The sequence below is a fragment of the Podarcis tiliguerta genome (genome assembly GCF_965153285.1).
Source record: "Podarcis tiliguerta genome assembly, chromosome: 2".
Lineage (NCBI taxonomy): Eukaryota > Metazoa > Chordata > Lepidosauria > Squamata > Lacertidae > Podarcis > Podarcis tiliguerta.
In genome coordinates, this window is record NC_139535.1 from 81255121 (window position 1) to 81278207 (window position 23087).

The 23087-nt window shown below is 40.3% G+C and overlaps 2 protein-coding genes across 21 annotated transcripts in view; one reads left to right on the plus strand and one right to left on the minus strand.

Annotated features, from left to right (window-relative positions):
* The window catches only part of LOC310672482 (uncharacterized protein), a 36834-nt gene that overhangs the window by 13208 nt on the left and 539 nt on the right, over nt 1-23087 (plus strand). For 2 of the 19 annotated variants that reach the window (XR_014508598.1, XR_014508600.1), the window contains 5 exons: nt 11227-11372; nt 13181-13284; nt 14669-14834; nt 17746-17905; nt 19714-19771. Coding sequence is in view for 2 of the 19 variants with exons in the window: in XM_083429708.1 (XP_083285834.1) it covers nt 14669-14834; nt 17746-17905; nt 19714-19762 (375 nt within the window). In the remaining 17 variants the exon portion in view is untranslated. Of the gene's footprint in view, nt 1-11226; nt 11373-13180; nt 13285-14668; nt 14835-17745; nt 17906-19713; nt 19772-22543; nt 22850-23087 lie in introns of all 19 variants that reach the window. The other 17 variants (XR_014508599.1, XR_014508602.1, XR_014508611.1 and 14 more) reach the window with 15 other exon arrangements.
* BRD4 (bromodomain containing 4) overlaps nt 1-23087 on the minus strand; it is a 42966-nt gene that overhangs the window by 5790 nt on the left and 14089 nt on the right. The window contains exons 7-18 of one of the 2 annotated variants that reach the window (XM_083429667.1): nt 22746-22955; nt 21665-21864; nt 19776-20077; nt 18672-18782; nt 7466-7518; nt 6146-6467; nt 4682-5215; nt 2211-2323; nt 1870-2026; nt 1582-1709; nt 1188-1399; nt 593-848 (exon numbers count right to left, since the gene is read on the minus strand). In XM_083429667.1, coding sequence (XP_083285793.1) covers nt 593-848; nt 1188-1399; nt 1582-1709; nt 1870-2026; nt 2211-2323; nt 4682-5215; nt 6146-6467; nt 7466-7518; nt 18672-18782; nt 19776-20077; nt 21665-21864; nt 22746-22955 — 2598 coding nt within the window. The remainder of the gene's footprint in view (nt 1-592; nt 849-1187; nt 1400-1581; nt 1710-1869; nt 2027-2210; nt 2324-4681; nt 5216-6145; nt 6468-7465; nt 7519-18671; nt 18783-19775; nt 20078-21664; nt 21865-22745; nt 22956-23087) is intronic. The other variant, XM_083429668.1, reaches the window with a different exon arrangement.

Below are 23087 nucleotides of genomic sequence, written 5' to 3' on the forward strand. Positions count from 1 at the left end.
TACTACAAACCATGACTTAGCATTATGTGCACATGGAGCAATGACCATGTGTGGGCAGTATATGTACACTTGTAAAATGCAGACTCTGGGAACTTCCATGAAAAGGGTATATTAAAAAGAAGGTCAGTAAGAAACAGAGAAAAGAAAAATGTAGAAATTTAGAGAGAGGGAAATCTGAGAGCTTTGTCAATGAATATTGAACAACTATTTCTAGGAGGGACACCCCCCCCCCCCGGGCTATGCATTCTGTTTCACAATGTTTTTTTGCCTAAAGGAAATAATATTCAACTTTCTTCAATCTTTTTTAGGATCCAAACATTTTCTGTTTCATAATTTAATTACTGATTTACAGTCACAACCCTAAACATGTTTACTTTACTCAGAAGTTCCACAACTCAGTGGGACTTAACACATAGGTACATGTACACGGGATTGTAGGCTTAATGTGAGAATCCTGTGAAAAAGACTGAGGATCTCTGGCACGTAGTGAGCAAATAAAAAATTATACCAACAAAGTGAGCCTCTGTTGTTTAGCTTGTTGTCAAAATAGCTCCTCATTCAAACCCCAATAATCCCTTTCTCCCTCACTTACTGCCTCTCTGCGTCTTCGTTCCTGCTCTCGTTTTCTGAGCATCTCTCTCTGTTGGTCCAGCATGGACTGAGAAGCCTGCGGCTGAGAGCTCTGTGCTTGGGGAGCAGAGGCTGCTGCTGACACTTGCTGCTGCTGTTGCTGCTGCTGCTGTGGTGGTGGCGGTGGTTGATGATGCTGTGGTGGCTGCTCCTGGCGCCGTCGGACTTCTTCATGAACTCGACGAGCTTGCTCCAGAGTATCCTCCTCTTCACGACTCCTGCCCAAGACCAAAAGTACCATTAAAACCATAGGCTACTCTTTGCATCTTTTCCTTAGCACCTGGGAAGGTACTAACAGCGTCTAGGAATAACATGCTGATTTGAAGGCACTGCTCGACAGCTCGTTAACCGTGAAAATACAAAACAATGGGGGTATAGGATTTCTGCTATAGCTTGACTTCAACCTCCCTAACAGCAGGGTGGCATAGCAAAAACAAGTCCTAGCACACCTATGCCAAATTACAGCACCTATGATCATAAAATTATATGAACACAATGAAGCATGTGCTTGCTCCTTACTTGCAGGTGAATGGGTTAGCAGTACAGTCTCCTCTCACCTCATTCTCTCTTGCTCCCGTCTCTGCCGCTCCTTCTCCTTTTCTGCTTGTTCTGCCTGAGCCTTCAAAGCCTTCTCACGCTCCTCCTTTTCCCGGGCTGCCCTCTTGAAGTGCTCAAAGCTGTCGCTGCTGGATTTCACTGTAGAGGATGGTGCAGTGGGGTGCTTCTGCACTAAGCTTGCCCAGGAGCCCATATTCTTTAATTTCAAATCCTGAGGAGGAAAAAGAAGAAGTACATTACAGCTTATAACTATAACTCTCTGTTTCACTAAGAAACAATGCCTAGCGGGAGTGTCAGCAATGCAGCCCAGATCGCTAAAATCACATTTTCCAAGGATAGTTATAATACTCTTGATTCACTTTTAGAGACACTTGCTGATAATGGGACTGTTACCTTTTTAGGGGCAACTGGTGTTTTTGGTTCCTGCTTCAGTCTCTCTTTGTCCTGGACTCCAGGTGGTGGATTTTGCTCTGGGGGTCTTATAACAGGCCGCCCACTGTCCACTGGCTTCATCTCTGTCCCTGAAACAACAATAATCACTGTAAAAACCTGTTCCTGTTGGTCGGCACTATAGAAGGATTGATCATGGATCACTATAAGAAATTTAGCCTTTCCTCTTTTATGTGGACAAATCTACAATGAAACATCACACTCGACAAACAGATTTCAATTGTCACTCACGTTGTTGGATATGTGTAGGTGGCTTGATGCTCTCTGGGTGTTTGGGAGGATCCTGCCGCAAGGCTGGGCTGAAAGTCTCATTTCGGATGACTGGGGATTGCATCTTTTCTTCTTTTACCATAGGCTGTGACTGAACCACAGATGCGGCTCTCAGTTCCTGTCACAGCAGGACAAACGCATGTCAATCACAATTTCCTAACGTAGCTTTCCCTGTGTAAGCCCACCCCATCTTGCACTACAAGTGTTTGGCAAATACCTGTTTTCTCACCTTGATAACGTTTTCAAGGTTCATGTGCAAACTGAATTCTGGAAAGTCCTTTACATTCACACTATGTCTTTACCTGTTTTTTTGGCTGGACATTTGGTTGCGGTGGAGACTGATGTTGCAGCCCCTGGAACTGTGGCATCTGTGGGGAATGCATCATGAGAGGAGAAGGTGCTTCTCTCAAATGACCTGTAACAATTCAGCACCAGTCCGTCAGCTTCTTATCACAGTTCAGTCAGAGCCATTAACTGAAAGTTCTGAGATAATGGGCCAATGATCTGCAGTAGAAGTTCTGACCAGAACGTGTTACAACTGGGGTTGGGGAACACCTTTACTAAATTATTAGCTATTTGTTCAGATTATCATATGCTCATCAATGAATGGAGAATGGGTGTACCTTGCTGCATACTTGCAGGAATAAGCTCAATGAAGCAATGTGCAAACTAGAGGTTGATCTTTCATTGTCTGCACTATTATGTGGTCTAGCCATAACTTATGTATGTGGATTCTGAATGTGTTTCACAAAAGCTTCAAAATGCTATTTTTCACTTTTAAAGTTCCCTATCTCCACTCTCATTCCACCCCCCCTCAGTTCCTGTCAGTGACTTCTGCAGGCTACCAATGCCTTGATCAGTATCTGCCAATCAATTAAATTACCTCCCTTGATGCCTTTCAATTGTTCTTCAAGACCAGAGGTCGGCAACCTAAGGCCCATGAGCTTCCTGGAACCAGCCCACAGCCGTTCCGTGGATCAGTGTGGGGATTCCGTGCTCCCCTCCCCCCCGCGGCACCATTTTTTTTGCCTTGGAGACCGACTTCCGGAAAAGTGCCGAAAACTGCATGTGTGCATGCACACAGACGCTCCTCCGTCCCAGAAGTGCGCCAGAAATAGTGTGTCCTCACCCGGAGGAGCGCCCGTACGCGTGCATACACGCTATTTCCGGTGCACCTCTGGGACGGAGGAGCACTGGAAATAGCTTGAGTGCACGCCCGGGTGCGCATGTCCTGGCCCACGGAGAGGTCTGCCGGGGAGTGGACCAGCCCGGCCTCAAAAAACATTACCGACTCCTGTTCAAAACTTTGCAAAGCCACCCAGACTTCACTTACCTAGTCCTCCATCACTATGTGACTCTGTCCTTTCCCATCCAAACTACAAATGAGTTAATACTTGACTTTTACCCTTCTTCCATCTCAGTTTTGTCTGTTTATTGTACACTGCAAGCTCCTTAGGAAGAGTTAATATTATATACAGCACATAAGTGCTCAATGAATGTTAGCTATGAAGAGGAAGAAGTGAAGACCCAGACAAAACACTTCACTATGCCTCATGATCTATTAAAAAATCCAGCACTATGACTGTGAAAACATTTTTTGGCTCTTCTGTCCTACAGTGAGCACGTTGTAGCACCTTAACTTTTGCTCCTACAGTGCTTGCAGGAACAATGCTTAAAGTGCTATATTTTCCCCAAGTTGTCACCATTCAGCAGCAGACTCTTTCAGTTAATTACAGATGGGGCACCATTTACACTGTATTAATCCTTTTGAGATATCATAACCAGTGTTCGATACTCCCATTGTTATAGGCTAGGCATATTTTGTGACAGGGAATTTCATTTGCGTGAGCAGTTTATGAGCTCTGGGCACAGTACTGCACCTAAGATTTCAGATTAAAACAGCAGAATGGAAGGAAAGGAGGACCTTTTTCTGCCTCCCCACTTCCAGCTACTCTCAGAAGACTGGAGAAGAGACCCTCTTAAGAATATTATGGGGGTGGGAAGGGGAAGGAACTAGACCATGTGAAAAATGAACATAATATTTTAGCTGAAGTTCATTCATTTTCATCTCTGTATTCTTGTTATAAAAAAGTGCGCCTAGACATACTGTTGTTGCGCCATAACCTAGGTTTAAGGTGCCATTTAGCTTCTAGCTTTCATATCTTAGTTTCTAACACTGATCATAACATGGTATTGTATGTATGAGATATGAATACAGAATGATGCAGCATGACACATGGGATTTTTGAATCCAGAAACAGAAAACCTTAGTCAAATGTATTTTACCTAATAGCTCAGATAATCTAAGACAATGGATTGCTTCACCTTATAGTATTATTGTCTTTTAAGCAAGGGCAACTGAAGTCTAGGGGAGGTATTAAATGAGCAAGGGACATTCTGAAAAGAAACACTATGCATGGCACTAATTGAACAGAGTACAGATGCAAAGGAAAAACTGTTGGCTACTGAAGAGTCAATGTTTTGTCAAAGTGAAACTGTCTTTACTAAATGGATACAATAGTATAACCTTGTCAAACAAAAATATATTGGAGATTAATTTTATTTAAAAACCCACAACAAATCCAGTTAGAAAACCCCCCTTTCCTTCCTTGTGTTCTCTTCAATTCATGACTTTTAAGTAGTGTGATAGCCTCCATTGATTTTATCATAAATAACATCAGTAAAGCGTGGAAGATTTTGGAAGCAAAGCAATTCACGCCCCCCCACCCTGGTACGTTTCAAGTGTTTCTTATATTCACGTTAGATTACTCACCAGCTGAATAGGGATCTGGCTTGTGATGTCGCGGCGATGGGTGGTGTTGGATGACTTGCTGGGGTTTTGACGGCTGTGGCGGCGGCGGCTGTTGCTGCTGTGGGAGTAGGTGCTGTTGCGGAGGTGGCTGAGGCTGAGGGATATGGGGAGGGAACTGCATTGGTTGCATATGTACTGGCCTCTGCTGTGGCTGATGCTGCATCTGTTGCACTGGAGCATGAGGGGGAGGTTGCAGGGATGGCGGAGGCTGCGACTGGACCTTCACTGAAGGGAGGAGAGAAGTCTGTGGCTGCACTTTCTGCAGCTGCTGAATGTACAGCTGCATCTGGCTACTACTCAGCAGGTTGTGGTGAGGAGCAGGAGGTTCTTCATCCTCTAAAAGCTCCTGGGGAGGCTGGGGAAGTGGGGGCTGCGGAAGCATGGGTTGCTGGTTAAGAGCTGGTGACACTGCGGGAGGCCGAGCAGGTTTAGGGGGGAGTGCTGCAGCTCGATTACTAGGTCTTGAGGGTTGCTGAGGCAGAGCATTGTGCAAAGCTGCGGAAGAGAAAGCAGGAAGACATTACATCAACACTGTGACACGGAAAGCAGTTGTATTATTCTCACAGATTAAGGTCAGGTCTATGCATGCAGCTGAATAGGAATAAGGTTGCTGAGCTCTTGATACAGTAGAATGGATCGTACTACTACAGGTTTCAGGTGGAAGATCATTATTTTTTTCCCCACCACCACACACAAAAAAGACCCACACAACTTTTTCTGTGTAAAAGAGATCAACTGAGAAAGGATCCTGCACATTATGGCATAGAAAACCAGCTCTCTAAACTCAAAATCCTGACCCTTCAACTATGGCCCGGTGTTGATACAATGTTCAAGTCTTTCTAAACCACAGTTTGCAAGCTGGGAACAAGAACTGGAACTGAACGATATTCCCCATCCCATGCCTCCTTCCTTTCACACACTGATCACACACACTCTGGGTGGCTTACAGCATATCTAAAAACATAAAACATCAAGTGCTAAAGCCTCGCGATACAGGGATGCCTTCAGATGTCTTCTAAAATTTATGTAATTATTTATCTCTTCGACATCTGAAGGGAGGGCATTTCACAGGGCGGGCGCCACTACCGAGAAGGCCTTTGGAGTTGGACCCCAGTGTCCGGGCTGAACAAGGCAGGTGGAGACGCTCCTTCAGGTATTCTGGGCCAAGGCCATTTAGGGCTTTAAAGGTCAGCACCAACACTTTGAATTGTGCTTGGAAATGTACTGAATGATTTCACTGGATACAACCCCATGGTTTAGCAAACTAGGAATGTTATGTCTAAAATAGCCCTCTGATTTCAAGAGAAACTTCCCCTTGATTTGTACTCCCTTGGGCTGCAATATTGCTCAAATGTCCACAATGTCCTATGAGGAACTTAATAAACTACAGTGCACATTGTTATACATCCAAGAAACAGCACTCACCTGGAGGAGAAACTACTGTATGCTGATTCAAGTGAGGAGGAGTGCTGTGCTCAGGCTGCGGAGGGAGATGGGGCGGCATTTCTGGCTGAGGAAGGTGTATAATCGGTTGAGTGAAATGTGAAATAGTGTCAAACATATTCCCTGGAAGCGGATGCTCCATAACTGGGATCTGCACTGGAACAAAAGCTGGAGGAGAGGATTTGACTGGAGGGGCTGCTTGTTGAGGGACTGAAGGAGGTGGTGGGGGCAGCTGCTGTGGTTGCAACTGTGGCTGTTGCTGCTGCTGTTGCTGCTGCGTCTGCTGATGGTGGTGATGGTGATGCTGCAAGGAAAGAAACAGAGTATACAATCAAGTTTTCTGCATTGGAAACAACGGGGAGGGAGTACTACCCCTTTCGTTAGACTGCCCTGTCCCTAGTTTCTCCTTCCCAGCATTCCCTCAACTGAATCGCTAGGATGGAGAAAAACAGCGTGGAGAAGGGGAGCTGCAGTGGAAAAACTGTGGGAAATGTGTTAGCTTTCCCATGACAATTCTCAAGATAAAAACATCTTCTCCAGAAGTTGCTTGCTTTTACAAAAACTGGTTGCTGAAACTTTGTACATGTACTTGTGCGAAGTGTGTACCTTAATAAGAGTATAGCAGACTACCGAGCCTTAGGAAGAAAAATATGCAACCAAATAAAGTACTGTTTTAGAAAAAAACAAAACCCACTGTATTTTTTTGAAGTTTAGTGTTGCCCCAGCCCCATACTCAGTGCTAGCTTCAGCAAACAGCAAATTTATAAAAGTATTCTGCCAGGAAAGATAGCACTGCGCAAAGAGCAAAGTAAGTTCAATACTTAGCTTCTTGCTCCCAAACTGTACTTATGTAACGGAACTAACTGAAATACTAAGAATTTCAGTAAAAAATTCTTCAAAAGGCAATTTTAAAATCTTTTGTAACAGCCTCTCTTGTTTGAGCTGCACTTCCTCAATCATCAAACACTTACTTCTTCAACTGGAAAAAAAAACATTAAGCCTCTGAGGAAACCTGAGAGCTGGACCGAATGATAATTCCTTGTCCATTCTGGACCCTATCTTTCACAAACTCCAAACCTTGATTAATGCTAGGGGCCTAGATGAATGAATCTTACTGGCTCCATATTCTGTATTACAGGATTCCATATCCTGCATTGCCTTCCCATGTGAGACAGGTCTAGGGAGCTGAGATGAGCAAAGCTTTGCCCATTCTCTTGGACGTGGAGTGGGCTTCTTTGTGATAAATTAACATAATGTCAAGCAGAGAAACATTAAAGTATCTTCCCCTATACAACAATGTACCTTCTTCTGTTCTCGTCCAGAATGTCCTTTTTTCTTAAGTTTTGGAGGCATTTCTGGGGGGAAAGAACAACAGAGAATTACAGTGCTTTTTCATAACATTGTTTATATGTAATGCTCTTTAATATAAGTTATTTTATACTATGAAATTCAAATCAAAAGGCGCAAAAGTCATTTATGGAATCCACAGAAAACTGCCTGATGTTTCCTCTCCCCCCCCCCCATACGAATGTGCATAGAGAAAAATGTTTTTTATCCATTTACATGCCTAGAACAAGCCCAATGAATTAACCACTTCTATTTTACAAAGATGCCATTACAACCAATGCAAGCTGTTGAGTCAAAGACTCAGGAGAAAGAAAGCAACCCCTGGGCTTAGCAATTCACTTTTGTGAGCATCTTCCTCCAACAACTCAGTTGCCTGCATAAATTTTACTACAGCTTTCCTCTGTACTAAATAATAGCAGCAGCTGAATCAGCTGTGGCCAGGGTTGTGGGTGGGGCTGCATTGCTCTCCTGGCTTCCCAGTGCTGCACATCACTGCCAATTACCAAGAGAGGAGGGGCAAGGGAATGGGGAGCTTGGTATGCTGTAGGCTCACTGCTGTCCTGCCCCTCTCAGCAACTGGCATTGGGAAGCCAAGAGAGCAACGCAGCCTCACCTGTGCCACTTCACTATTGTACAGTGGTACCTCGGGTTAAGTACTTAATTCATTCCGGAGGTCTGTTCTTAACCTGAAACTGTTCTTAACCTGAAGCACCACTTTAGCTAATGAGGCCTCCCGCTGCTGCCGGAGCACGATTTCTGTTCTTATCCTGAAGCGAAGTTCTTAACCCGAGGTACTATTTCTGGGTTAGAGGAGTCTGTAACCTGAAACGTATGTAACCCGAGGTACCACTGTATTGAATTAACTGCCATTACCATCCCATGCAGGCTTGTTTCCTAGGTAGCCTCGGAGCAACAGTTTGCTCAAGGATTTTTACTACAACATTCGGTTAAGCTTTGCATTACATAGTAAATTTGCTACAAAAATGTCCTCACACGAAGACCATGCTCTGCCTTTTTCAGCCTGATGGCTTTTTGGTACTTAAGACTATCTCAGAAAAAATAGAAAGCTAAAGTAACCATCTGGGTAGGATTCATCCCTCACATGCTGGCAATGGGGTGCAGGTGAGCGTGTGAGAGACTTTCTTATGACACACATGTATACAACTGGACAAAGACAACTGTAGAAGGTACTTCAGTGAAGGAAAGTGTTTTCCTAGTCTCTATAAAAAGCCCAAAGAGTCTCTGTTGAAAGGAAGTTGGCTCAGATCTACCAACTTAAAGAACAGGTCAGAGTTAGATACAGCGCACCATCTGGGAAAGAGTAAGTTGTCCTATAGCACAAGGACCTCTGCCTGAGCAACAAGACTTTCTCCCCCTCTCCTCACACCCACAACCTGTTCTCTATAGAGCAGATTTGGGGGGGTGTTGTGGGAACAGCAAGTCTCACTGGGCAGATGGAAATCCTTGTGCTAATGGGACTTTGTTGGCTACTACTCTGGAAAATTAAGGTGCCTTTCAAAACTTGTCACCAGCCACAGCCTAATAAAGACAGCATATGAAGTACCCCTTAACTGCTCTTAAAACAAAACCACATAGCCTTCCCCACAAATAGCAACAAGTATCACATTCTTATCAATATTCTACCACTATTATCAGTTGCACCAATATTATCCTTCTTGAAAAAAAATCTACAAGTTTACCACCAGGCCCTTTATTCTCTTGGGGGAAAAGCAGTTAGTGGAACTTGTTCAGCTTTCCCTACTTGGTTACAAGGATCCAGAAGGTTTCTAAGTATCAGATGTTTTATTAGAGAAAGACCTTTACTGTGCCAGCTACTGATTTCTACTTTCCATGCAATCATAATTTGGGGGAAATTCCATGTTGCAATTTAATGATTTAGAGCATTCCTGTGAAATGGGGATAGCATTGGCAAATTTATTGGCCAAATAACCCGTGAGGCAATTAACTAAGCTGTCAGCGGCTCTTTGATGTAGGTTAGAATGTGTATAGTATGAAAAATAGGTAGAACCACCCCAGAAGACAGCTTGTTGGCACTGGTTACAGATCACGTTAGCTACTGTAATTCTTTTTTAAAAGTGACACCTTGAGAGTAAAGCTGTTTAAGAAACTGGACAGTGCTATGTCAAGTTTTCAGTTTATCAGTAACATCTCAGTGCTTAGCACGTTCTATAAAGCACATGCTACACATTGCTACGGAGCAGATAGAAAATGTGTGATCTGTTGCAAAACACTGGCCTCTTGTGCCATGATTAGACAATATTCTATTTCTAACAAGAACTATAAATATTGGGATTCCATTTTAATAAATGAGGAATTGTTAGCTGACTAAAAGGGGCAAAATAGCTATGGTTTTGATGCTGATGTCTTGTGTTTGTATTTGTGCTTACATCTCTCTATAGTTGTCTGTGGCAATATCAGCTTCCTTATAAGAACGAGCTAATCAATGAATGAGATAAGGGAATCATTTAAAAACCTTTCCTGAGTATGCAAACCACACAGGTAGCTGCTTCCAAGGGCTCCAATGGAGAAAGCCTGGATGCATGTGTGAAGCTTGCAAACACAGCCCATACCAGGAGCAAGGATTTTCCAGCCTTTAATTTAAAAGACCTGGGCCTTCAGAATTGAGCTTGTGTAAATGAAGCTGAATAGACAATATGGTGCTTCTTGTAAGGAAGCAGCCTTTTTTTATCGCCCTAGGAGTTATCATAACTTCACAGGTCTAACACATTGTCAAATCCACCTAGAATCCTTGTTGGGGTATCCATTGAACCTGGCTTGCAAATATTGTTCAGTGCTCAATTTCTCAGAAATCCACCTTGGATTTTTTAAATAGCTTTTTAGCCAGTGACAAGCCTGTCATAATGAAATTTTCACAGCATATTTTTGTACTTTGAGCTGACTGATTATACTCCAACTAACTGCACTATTGTAAGATACTTCTAAAACTAATTTCAAATGTTATTTCGGCAATATGGTTGCTGTTAAGTCAGTTTACTGTGGCCAAAGCTTCATGGGCTTGTGATAACACTTTCCTATATGAGAAGATTACATGATAAATATCTGCCGCTGTACTGACATAGGTATTTATTTATTTACGCTTTAACTTGGCAACTGCATGAAAACTCAAATGACATTATTTTTGGCCGCATACATACTCCTGAGATAATGTATTATGAATTGGGCCTCAGAGTGGTTTTGATACATTTTTGGATGAGGGCATTATTTAAATGAACTCTCAGGTCAGACAATTTAATTCCTGTAAAGTGGGAGATTATTTTTATATGGAAAACATAACTTAGTTTGACAAAGCAGAGTTAACGTCTAAATATTCAAGGTTATGAGCTGCATATTCTTTGTGCTTTATTTTCTTGGTCCCATACTCTGCAACTCCCATATAATTTAGCTGTGTGTCTAAACAATACGAAGTGGGGGGGGGGGGATTGTTAAGGGCAAGCATTCAACTTAAGCAACCTGAAAAAACTGACATGGCTATTTAAATTATTTCTGGCATCATTTGAGCCTGATCACTTGGTGACTTGACAGCTGTCTATTCCTGAAATGCAGCTTTCTTCTGGGGGGGTCTAATGGGTACTTTATGTGTCAGTGTTTCATGCTGTGATTTAAATATTTAGTACACCCTTCAGTAGAATTACACAAATGTGTGACAAGATACTATGATGTTCACTGTCACATAGGTGAAAAGAAGCTGGATCATCAAGTAGCACCATCAGCATTTCACTATTCAAAATAAGGAACAAGCAGAGGCAGAAGTGAAGGTTTTCTTTGTTTGTTTCAACTGGAATAGTTATTAAAATGTTTTGATAACAGCACACTTGTCTAGGTAAGATAATGCTTAATTTTAAATAATACAAAAACATCCAAACACAACACAGACTTTATGAACTGCACTTTCTGGATTTTAATGCAGTTTTCAGCTTATTTAAAACTGTTAGAATGACCATAAAGTAATTCAAAAGCCCCACTTCCCACATGTATACAAAACCTGATTAACTTCCTCTATAGACCTTGGCCAGCATTCCAAGTATCACAAGGTTGCTTCTGCTTGTGCTAAGGGGGCTTATCTTCTCCCCTGTTCCAGTGGCAGCTCCCATACAAGCTGAAGGGCTCCACCCAAAGGCTGGTGGACCCTCTGGAATAGCTTTCAGGGGGCCCCAAAGTTTGTAGGGCAGGGTAGAAAAATGGTCAAACTTCCTGCCTTGTGTGTGCAGAAGTGTCTTTCACACATGTACAGAGTAGTTTGGAGAGGCTTTGGCATTTGCACTTTTCAGTCCCGCAGAATGAAAATCAGAGTTCATTGAGAAGGTCCTATTTTGGTCATCAGATCCTACAAGGGATTTTCAGTAAAATAAGCCTGGTGTGTTAAAAAAAAAGAAAAGAAAAGTTGTTTTATTTTCCAGGTAAGCTAGTGAGTGCTTTCTGAAAAGCATCAAGGTCCAACTAATTTATATGTCATCTTATATGTTTATTTGATTTCCTTAGGAGAAGTAGCAACAGTGACTGGTACTAGTATAGAATGTGAAAAGTAATTTTCCCCACTTTGAAATGACAGGTTAAAAACTACAATTTTAGTTATCTTACAACAGGTACATTTTCTGTAGCAAACCAAATTCTTTATTTATTTTTATTATTTTAAAACAAAAATAGAGATACTATACAACTTATTTTAAAATTATTGTGATTACATCATTGTTAAATCATAAGCATGCAGATAAAATAGAAAAACAGATTATATAAATTACTGATAAATTATTATTTGTAAAGGTAAAATAACTGAACAGCTGAATAAAAATGACAGCAGACAGTCAATTCATTATCAAATGCACTTTGAACAGTTCACACTTGTGCATAAGGGAAAGCAGAATTACAGCTTTGCTAAAAACATGCATTTATACATTCCAATAAAAAAAATCAAGCCTTTATCGTATCTATCCCTTCAGAAAAATTAAAAAACAAATGACAGAAACAAATGCAAAATCGAAAAAACAATTTAACAATACTAATAAAGACAATATATTTCGAAAGCCCTGAATAGTTTTTATAAATGAAGAACCTTTACTGAAATGTTAGAAAGCACTGTGCTGTAGTGTTGTATGCACAAAGGCAATCATTTCAATATGTAGCCTCCCTAATCCTAAAAGCTTAGATTAGATCAACTTTATACAGTGTTTCTTGCCATCGACAGTATGTACACTGAATAATTCTATTACAAGTCATTAGTACAAAAAAGATTAAAATTTTAGATATTGTTTGTTCTGCCTTCAGGTATGCATATATGCAACCATACTGAAAATATACTTTTGAGGCAACTATTTATAATGCTGGTGCTTAGTTTCTAAGAATTAATAGATTCTGGTTTGTAGGGGGAAAGTATAGAGGACAGTAAGTATAAAGTACCCTTGTTGAAATTAAATACACCTAATGGTTATGTTATTATCTTGAAGACAATCCAGCAGCTGCTTATCAAACAGAGCTCCCATGTAGATGGGCTTCCACAGAACATGTGCAGAGCTGTACCTGATATGGATCAGAATAGCGAATCCTTTTTCACATAGAAGCTCTGTAGATGCAACAAAGATCTGTGAAGCTTTGCAGCAGCAAACTAACACTAAACACCTTTTCTTTTTAAAGGAGGATTTCCTACCTGAAATATCACTCCTCCTAAATGAGGGTTACTAGCCTACTCCAACCTGCAGCATGAAAAGAGAGCTTCCACCTTCCTACTACTAGGAGAGGTATGATAAAAGTGGGGCAATTCAGAATGCAACCAGACGACCCGATTTATATTGGCTGTCATCCAGTGAAGCCAATCCTTCAGCAGCTTTCATGCCAAACCACTAAACTGCTTTTTAAAATTGGAAGAGGTTTAAAATCAGTAGTTTGGAGGAGGTTCAGTAGAAGGAGCTGTTGGAAGGGAAACAGACAAGAAAACTCTGGTGCGCACATACCTCTAGCTCATGGTCATAGCATATAAGAATGTTTACCCATAGAAGAGGCTTCTCATGTAACAAACAACTCTGTGGGTATAAACCAAAACAGGGATCTAAATTTTTTTGCAAAGGTCTCCATCAGCCTAGATCACTCTTAAGTAACATGCTGAGAGGTCATAAATGTATGTAAGAAACTGGAGTCACATGAGTTCAGACACAGAAAAAAGTCTGCAACAGACCACAAGCTACATGACAACCAGTAAAAGGGACTAATATTGTACTCAATCCAAATCAAAGGCAGCTTGATGAGAAAGAAGCAAACTGCAAAAAGATACTTGTCTACCATATGCTAAGATTTAGCCAGCCACAATGCATGACATTTGGAAATTTATCTGTTGAAAATTTCACAGTTCAACATATTTAACTGGAAATGTTTCTCATTTCCTGTAGCACAGGTTATAGAATTAAAAAGCAATTTTGAGAAAGCTGTCAGATGGGGTCATACTGAAAGTATTACTGTAAATTCATTTGGTGAAGGTGCTCTAATTTATTCCAAGATATCAAATGCTACTGAAGAACACTGAAGGCTCATTCAAGTAAGAACATACTCTAATTACAAGGACAGGGCAAACTCTGGGTTGAAGCCAACTAAGTTCATACTAACTTAGATCTAATCATTTCAGTAGCTCAACTCTCAGTAGAGTTTACTTGGATACAATCCTCTTTCTTCTTCCTCCTCAGGTTCAGATAAGCACTAGTCTAAACTATGATGGAGTACCTCATGGTTAAGTTTGCTTCTCTTGTGGACTGAGACCACTTACGACACCTGGGGTGAATTCACAACTGAATCTACTCTTCACCTAAAGTCTGAACCTGCTCTTAGATCCTCACCTGCTGGGTCTTGAGAACTAGGCTCATGTAACAAGCGTCTATTGCTTGCAAGTCAAGACAAAAGAAGAAAGAAGAATTCACTAAAAATAAAAAAGCATTAACATATCAAAGTCCAGCTAAAATTGAAAGTGCTTTAATTATTTCAATAGCCCTGTTTTGATAATGAGGGGTCAGTAATGCCAGCTCCAGAATGATTTAGGTAAGGGGCCTAGATGAGGTCCCTTCTCAGAGAAATGAAGCAGCTTTGAATCTAAGCAGACCCATGGCCAACTCTGCTCCCCCCCCCCCCCCATTTCAGGGCCCTATGCTTTCTACCGCCAGTGAGGCCACCACTGTGCTAGCTTTCCACTTGCTAAGTTTTCCATGGGTAGAGACAGCAAGGTCAACAGATGGGCATTTAACTGTCACCAGCAGCACAGATAAAGAGATACCTCTACAAGCCATTTACAACAATCAAACCCAAGGTAATATTGCCTTGTTTTATATCTGATTTAAAACCATACATATTTTATGGGACCTAGAATTCCTGTGAGTGGAGTTCTATTCATGGGACACTCCCTCTGGGCGTGAAGCAAGTTTTGCAAATTTCTCCTCCCTCCCGCAGCCAGCCCCCTGTAAGCTGCTCCACAGCGTTACCAGAACAGCACAGGAGGTGAGGCAGGGGCTGATGGAGGAATCAGCATAAGCTGCCTCCTCCCCACTCAGTTCTTTCTGCGGCTGGGACACTCTGGATCCATCCCTGCAAGTGCCTTCCCAAAACCTGCCCCAGAGGGTTGGGAAATCCTTTGGACAGAAGAGAGGATCAGCAGAGAAAGAAGGAGAATTGATGAACATTGCTCCCCTTCCTATTCTGTTGACAGATACTGTCATCAGAGCAACACTGTTGGATAGAATTAACAAGCCTTATAAGTAAAAGTTTAAAACAATTCAAATATTGGCAAGAAAGATCTATCTTATTATTAGACTCTTTGAACCTTTCTAGTGCAGCAAAAATCCCAAATGAGTTCAGTTGGATTCACCTATATGAATGATGGCTAATTGATGCCACTAGATAAAATTGTTTCCTATGGCTTATATGATTTTTCTGTGCAACAGGGATTCCCCAACCCTTTCAATCCCTTTTCCTCCCCAAGTATAAAGTGCTCTATTGATTTGGATGATTGTGGAAGAAGTCAATGGGTTATATGCAACTAAATCACTGCACACGCAGAATGACTTCCATGAAAATAATGGAACTTCCCTTCCCTCTCCTCCCCTCCTCCCAATCTGCTCTGGAGGCCCAGGGGAACTCCTGGAGCTGACTGGGAGTGCTGGGGGGCGGGCGGGTTCACTTGTAGTCACAGAAGTCATACTGTATGTGCAATGATTTAATTGGACACAATCCACACTTCCTTTTTATACTCAGTAGATGAGACATTGCGTATAACCAAACATGCACAAAGAACATGTATGGGCTATCAATGCATTACAAAACTAAACTTAAATCCCCTAAAGTGGACTTCAACCTCAAAATCAGAAGTGACTTCTGAAATAACCTTGCACTACAATATTTTAATGTGAAATTGGTATACAGTCTCAATTGTTAGTTTTACAAACTTTTAAACGTACGGCAGTTTCCCCATACGTAGAACTCTATTACCTCAGGCATGGTTAATGTTTTTAACTAAAACAGGTATAAAAACAGGCAGAATTAAAATATTATATAATACACTGGAGGCATCCCAGGATAACCCTGCCCCCCACACTAAAGTCATCTTGAAGGTTGCTTATAAAAAACAACCCATAGCAGATTAAAACAACCAACACAGTGAGTCAAACTGTTGCAAATAAATAAAAACGGGGAAGATGTATCTAGGATGGAATGTCCACTGTGGAGAAGTTCCTCTTTTTACTGCCTGCTTTGGTCATGATATCGGTAGCACCTGCACATACCCACCTCTTCTTGGCACTTGTCCAAGAGAACACCAAACTTTTTAACATCCCCCGAGTTTAAAAAGCAACAGGAATTTTGCAATGGTTTTTTTTAAAAGGGACTCCCAGAGGGAAAATACCAAGTATACATCACAGATAGATGCTTTTCGAAATGCTTTCACCAGATTCCCAAACTGTTTTTAAATTAAAAGAGTTTATGCCACTTGTTTTTATAAGCATTATCTAACAACTGGTGAGAGAAAAGCAGGAATGTGCCACTCTTTTCTGAGTCATTCATATATATTATGCTTATTAGGCAGCTGGGTAGGCATAAATATCATTCAGATTGGATAACTAAATACATTCTTGTATACAAGCATTGCTAGCAAGGTTTGTGACCTGATAGTAAAATGAAGACCAAGCTTTCTGCCTCTCGTTTTTGTTTTTTAAAGCATTAAAATGAATGTTCTGGGGAAAACATCAATTTACTCTTATGTCTACTATGAACGCTGAGAATTCTTAAGTTAAATTCACTCTAATGAGATCAAATTTGCTTTGAGAAAACAAACTGTACAAGTTAAAATGAGACCTTTTTCTTCTACCAGTCAGGGACCTTTGTTTTAGGGCTGATCAAGAGGTGGAGAACGTCTCCTAGTACCAATTTCTGATCAATACGAAGAAAAGCATTTAAATCATATAAATTTATGTTTTAAGAACTATACAAATAAAGTATTTAATCAAGCTTATACTGTAAAATACCTTGCTCACATATAAACTGGTAGAGCATTTTTGTTTCACTGAAAACCTAGTCTAATTGCCATTTAAAGAGGCTTGCTATTGAAATTCAAGACAGTCCAAGGAACAGAGTAAAAAACAAAACATGGAAGATCAAATAAATCTGAAATTAATTTTTAATTTAAAAGCATCTTCTGAAAAGTACCTGCTAGGGCAACCAGATGCAAGAGAGAATACAGCTCATGCACCTTTAATAGTTTTGCAGAAGAGAGAAGTTCTGCAGGTGTAGATTGCATGATAAGGTACACCAACTAAAATTCCTTCTATGCAGTTGTTAAAAAGGAGCAGGAAGGAGCCTTTGTCCTCTTTTGCATCTGGCTGTCCTATTATCTGCATAGCCAAATTCCTATCATTCCTGCCAACATGGGGGGAAAACACCCTAGGAATCATCATCATCATCATCCATCTCTAAACAAACTCAAGAGCCTTTTCACATATGTATAAAGATACTAGGAATGGGCCTCTTGCAGACTATAGAAGCTCCTTTTGCGATACAGAACAGTGTCTTCTAGAACTTCAGTTGAACACAATTTACCATTTTAAACATAGGAAAAGGTGAGTGAAACTATTACTGCTTATACTAATTGAAAATGTCAATTTTTCCCCACCCACCCTCAGCACACTAATGTGCAAGCCTATCCTAAAATATGATTACACCTTCCCCTGCAGTCCCCAGCACCACATCTCACACAATTCCACAGGCAAGTGGCATTGGGGATTACAGTGAGAAGGATGTAATTGACAAAAATCACCTCCCTGCTCTCCACCAGAAGGAACCCACTGCTGAATCCAAAGTCTGGATCCAGCCTATGATGAATAAAACCTTAAGGTAAGTCAATCTTTGAAGAACTTACTGTAAAATGCTTTTGCAGTTCATGTGAGAACTGCAGGTCTAATGCAAAGAGTAAACAGAATTTTATTCTGCCATACTTATTAATTTTAAAATATTGATTGTTAGCACGAAACTAAGTGCATCATTCAAATAAAAAAAAAAAAAACAACAACAACTTTAGGGTCACATGAGGAGTATCAAATGAAACCTGTAAGAGCTCTCAAAGTTAACAGCAAAAATATACTGAGGCAGTGTTAATCAGAAATAACAAAGCTTTTCAGTACGATGATTGCCCTGCATTCAGTCTGTTTTTTCCAATAACTTCTCAATGCCATCTTTCCAATACACGATCATACACTGTAGCTACCTTCTGGCAAGTTGACTGAACGTTCACTAATAAAAGTGTATCTTACTCTCTATTAGATGAGAAGCCAGTTTAGAAAATAATCTTTTTTTAAAGCTGTGAATCTGAACCATCAGACACATAAAATGGTACCGTAGCACGAATTATAAAGTGGCTCTGCCATCCTAAATTAATAAAGCATTGTTTTGTGCATTTTGAAGCAATCAGATGTGATACCCTCTTTATAACGTTGGATCCAAACTGGGTAAGCTTCGTATACAGAAAATATACTGTATATACTGCTTTACAAAGACCAAATAAAAAATAAAAAAAATTAAGAAGACGAAGCCATACTAAAAACATATTTATTTATACAGGAAACAGGTATAGGACTGAGTCTATAAATAATCTGCATCTAACCTGTTTCTGAATCTTCACTGTCGGAGGAGCTGGACTCACTGGTGCTCTCAGACTCTGAGGAGGAGAACCCCTTCATTTTAGAGGAACCAGCAATTACATCCACTTTCTCTGCTGCAACAAGATAATAGCACAATATTGTCATTGGATAAGAATATAATCCAGAACCCATTCTTGTGCTATGCAGTATTCCCCTTAAACACTATGGCCTTGCTACTCTTTTCCCTGTGGAAGATTTGTGCATACTGATACGTTTTTAACTGGGCTAAATGAAGCAATAGTTTCAAAAGGGCAGGGAGAATGTGCTGCCATGCTGTCCTTTTTCTTTCCAAGGCTTCAACATAAAACATGTAGAAGAAAAGTTTGCCTTGTTATATAGTCCTTTAAAAACAACGCAGAATTAATGGGACTCTAGATACAAAAAGGGAAACCTTTTAAAAACTGTCAAGATTTCTCAAATAGTAATAACTACTTCAAAATGCATTTATTTTCTGCTGTGCACCTCTTTTAGAAAGTTTGCCCTTCCTTTGAATAATGTGTATGCGAAAATAGTCAATTAGTAATACAAAAACTTTTAATAATTTCCAGCAATGGAGAAGTATCATAGAGCCTTTGTTCATTGCTTTATAAGATACCAACCTATGGTCTTAGAAATATTATCTGCAACTAAAAAAAAGTTTTTGTGTCTGGTTGTGGTGAACAGTTTCATAATAAATAGAACATTCATAAGTTTTACAAAACAGTTAAAATAGGCTACAATGGCATAAAACAGAAATATGGTATGTTTTTATAGCTGTTTAAAGAGATTTGTAATATAGTTATAAATATTTGTACTATAGTTATAAACTGAGGAACACTATGATTCAATAGCCTGTATCATAGGCCATCAAGAAAGTTCAGTGATAACATCTAATAATCTGTTCTTTATTATTAATCTAATCCATCATTTGCTGGAATGGCTGCAACTCCGAAATGAGGGATGCTTTTTCCTTGCATGAGTTTATAGTGCCTGAATACTAATATGTTCCCCCATCTCTCTATACAGTGGCAAGAGATTTAATACACAGCGCTGGAATGTAACACAACTGCTCTGAGCTTGAAAGGTACCTTGAGGTTTCCTCTTTTTCCGTAAACAAGATGTTACATATCTTTCCAGCTCCCGCAATGTGGACGCCTTTAATGTCTCAAAGTCAATTTCAATCTCATCAGGATTGGAGTTTTTCAGCGTGGGTTCTCTTGACTGGATGATATGGACAACCCGGCCTAGTTTTTCGCCAGGGAGTTTGTTAATGTCCAGACTCAACTGTCTCTTTTCTTCGTAAGACATTGGTTTACATTTCTCCTCCTCCTCAGACTCATAAGCAGGAGGTGGCTTGGTGTTCTTCAGAGTCACAGGCTCCTTCTTACTACTTAAAGAACAATTATTAATGCATTATTTTACAAAACAATGATTTTAGACAGACAGCAAAATGCTATTCTAAAGTGTGTTGCTGATTATGTTTGCAATTTGTTAGCATCGTCTACTACATTCTGAAATCTGGCATAGTCAAATGCCTAATAATCTAAGCTGAAAGTCAATAACTTTACAGTTCAAATCTTACCTTAGTCATATAGCCTTACTAGGTGGCCTTAGACAAGCCATCATCTCATACCCTCAACCCACTTGCAATTTGGAAACAATAATGACCTCTTTTCCAGAGTTAATGTAAGGATTACCAAGATAATATATATGAAAACCACTGAATACTAAGGGGGCTATATAAATGCAAAGTATTACTGTTTCAGCAAAATAACAGTACATATAAAATGACGTATAGCAAAAGAAGAAGAAAATCACAGGGGAGCAACTCGTAATTTCAGAATGCAAATACAATTTTAGTTTGTTATGAAAGTGGGTAAGGGAGGAATAGCATAGATAATGATGTGCTATATTTGCAATAGAGACTACACTCTTGAAGGTGCCACAGCACATTAAGGAGATGACTTAAACTTAGTATAGAAATTAGGTCATCACCTGATAGATATCCAGACTGGCATTTATGCCAGCTCCCTGCCTTGAGGTCCAGAATGTTCCTGGAGTGGGCTCTGTGCAGGTGCAAAACCCCATGAGTGGGACTGCACAGAGACCCAAAAGAACCACTCAGTGGGACAGAATTTGCTCCACGCCTATTTACTCTCTATACTTCCATTTGCTCCTCATAGCATTTGGCAGCTCAACATTATTATTTTTTTAAAAAGCTAACTGTTAATTATATTTAAACCTAAACTTTGTTTCTGGTTTTTTAAAAAAAGTAGTCCTATTCCACAGTGAACACACACATTTGACAAAACTCCAGGAGCCAGTTTAGAGAAATTTATGTCTTCACTCTAAAACGGAAAGGCATGCAATTCTCACTGGGTGATGATCTCTGCATCTTAAAATATAGGCCTTATATAAAACAAATATATCAATATAAATCATGGGTTGCATCCAATGTTTGTAATGCTCAGAATAGATCCACAGAAATAGGCCCATAGAAATTAATGGACATGACTAAATTAGGTAGATTAATTTTAATGTGTACTCAAGCACAACTTAGTTAGATACAGCCTCATAATTACAATTTCCCAACACAGCAGCCTGTTCAAGGACTGCTTGAAATGATTTTACTGATACTAAGGTTTTCTAACATGCAAAAAGTCCTCAATTGCTCCTCAAAATCTAGAGCGCAAACTGGAGACTGCTGAAGTAAGCCTTTGTATCAGGTAAAGGATCTGCTAAAACCAAATTCTGTACATACTTAGTTTTCCTAAAAGCCAAGAAAGCTCAAATAAATGGTAGTGCTGTATAACTAGAGTTTTACTTTCATAATACTATATGGTTGAAAATAATGTGAATTCAACTAGAGGTTTTAGATATTTGAAGTATTGGAAGTTTTGCCATAATCCTGACAACGTACTTGTTCTTCAGTCCAAACAAATCAAATAAATTATAGATTTGAACACAGAAGGCTGACCTTGAGTTACTGTTACTGCCATTATTTTTCTTGGCCTTCTTAGGTGGTGGATCCTTGGTTTTATTTTTTTTATTCTCTTCTACTTCTTCTTTCTTTTTGTGCTTCTCCTTTTTCTTTTCTTTCTTGTCTTTCTCCTTCTTCTTTGGTTTGTTCTGCTGTGGCTGGGACAGGGCAGCCAACTGCTCATGCACTGCTTTAAGCTAAGGAGTGGACATAAAGATCAATAAAATTTTATTCTGATCTCTTCATTTTAATCTCCCCTTGCAAAAAAAAAGGGGGGGTGCTGATCCCTCTGCTTACTTTGGTGCCCATCTAACTGCTTTTTTTACTAAGTGTTTTGTGTGTAATGTTATCAAGATCACCCATTCTACATGAGCAATATTGTCTATTGAGCAGGAAAGGAAGAAACAAGGAAGTGTTTAACTCTAGTTGCTAAAGCAATTAAGACAGCCATGGAAGGTCAAGATTCTCCTTTAGCCCATGCTTCTTCTCTCCTCACATCATATCAACAGTGCAAAGAGTGTGACTCTCAGGCTTCAACAATTTCACTCACAAAGCAAAGTGTGGTGCTGTCCATAGTCAGCAACCAATCCTGCCTTTCAACTTTGAAGCTAGAAAGGTGGGCAGAGATTCTCCCAGCAGCTTTCTAGCTCCAAAGTTGGGAGGAAGACTCAGTCAACAGGCCACTCAAAAATTATAGACCCAAAGTGATTCCAGTCTCTTTTCACACTAGAATGCAATAGTACATTCAAGAGGAATGTGTGAAAGTAAACTCTGCCTGATTCTTTTAAGTAAAATTGTAAGTCTTGGGATAAAAAGCTCATGACATCTGGCTATAAAGAACATATGTTCACTTTTCTCCCTTCTCACCTGCTACAGATCTGAGAACTTTGGGTTCTCTTCCTCCTTTGAAGTCTCAAGTTGCAGGCTTGCAAAATAATGAACTCCAATGTGGGCCAGAAGACCAAGACTTTGCACATGGTTGGGTATACAGGGAACTGAACAGATCCTTACTCCAAACCTGAAAACTGCAGTTAAGTGGACCAAAGGTGATGCAGATTCAGAGGCATAAATAGACTACCTGTTCCTGGAGCTCTGCTAGCCGCTGAGCTCGTTCTTCTTCAGAATCATCAGATGAACTGTCGCTATCAGAGGAGCTGTCACTGCTGCTATCACTGGATGAAGGTGGGGGCACTTTGGGTGGAGGCTGCACCACTACTGGAGAGGAAGCTGGAATCACAGGTTCTTCAGGCTCATCTGGCATTTTAGCAAAACGCATCTCGAATACATCCTGGAGAAATACAATAAGCAATATATACATTAATCCCCACTCGGCAACCACCTTTAGGATACTACTTCCCCCAAAGTGGAATCACCAGTGGTATCCCTTGTTCCAAATGCAGAGAGGCAGTCCAGTAGGATA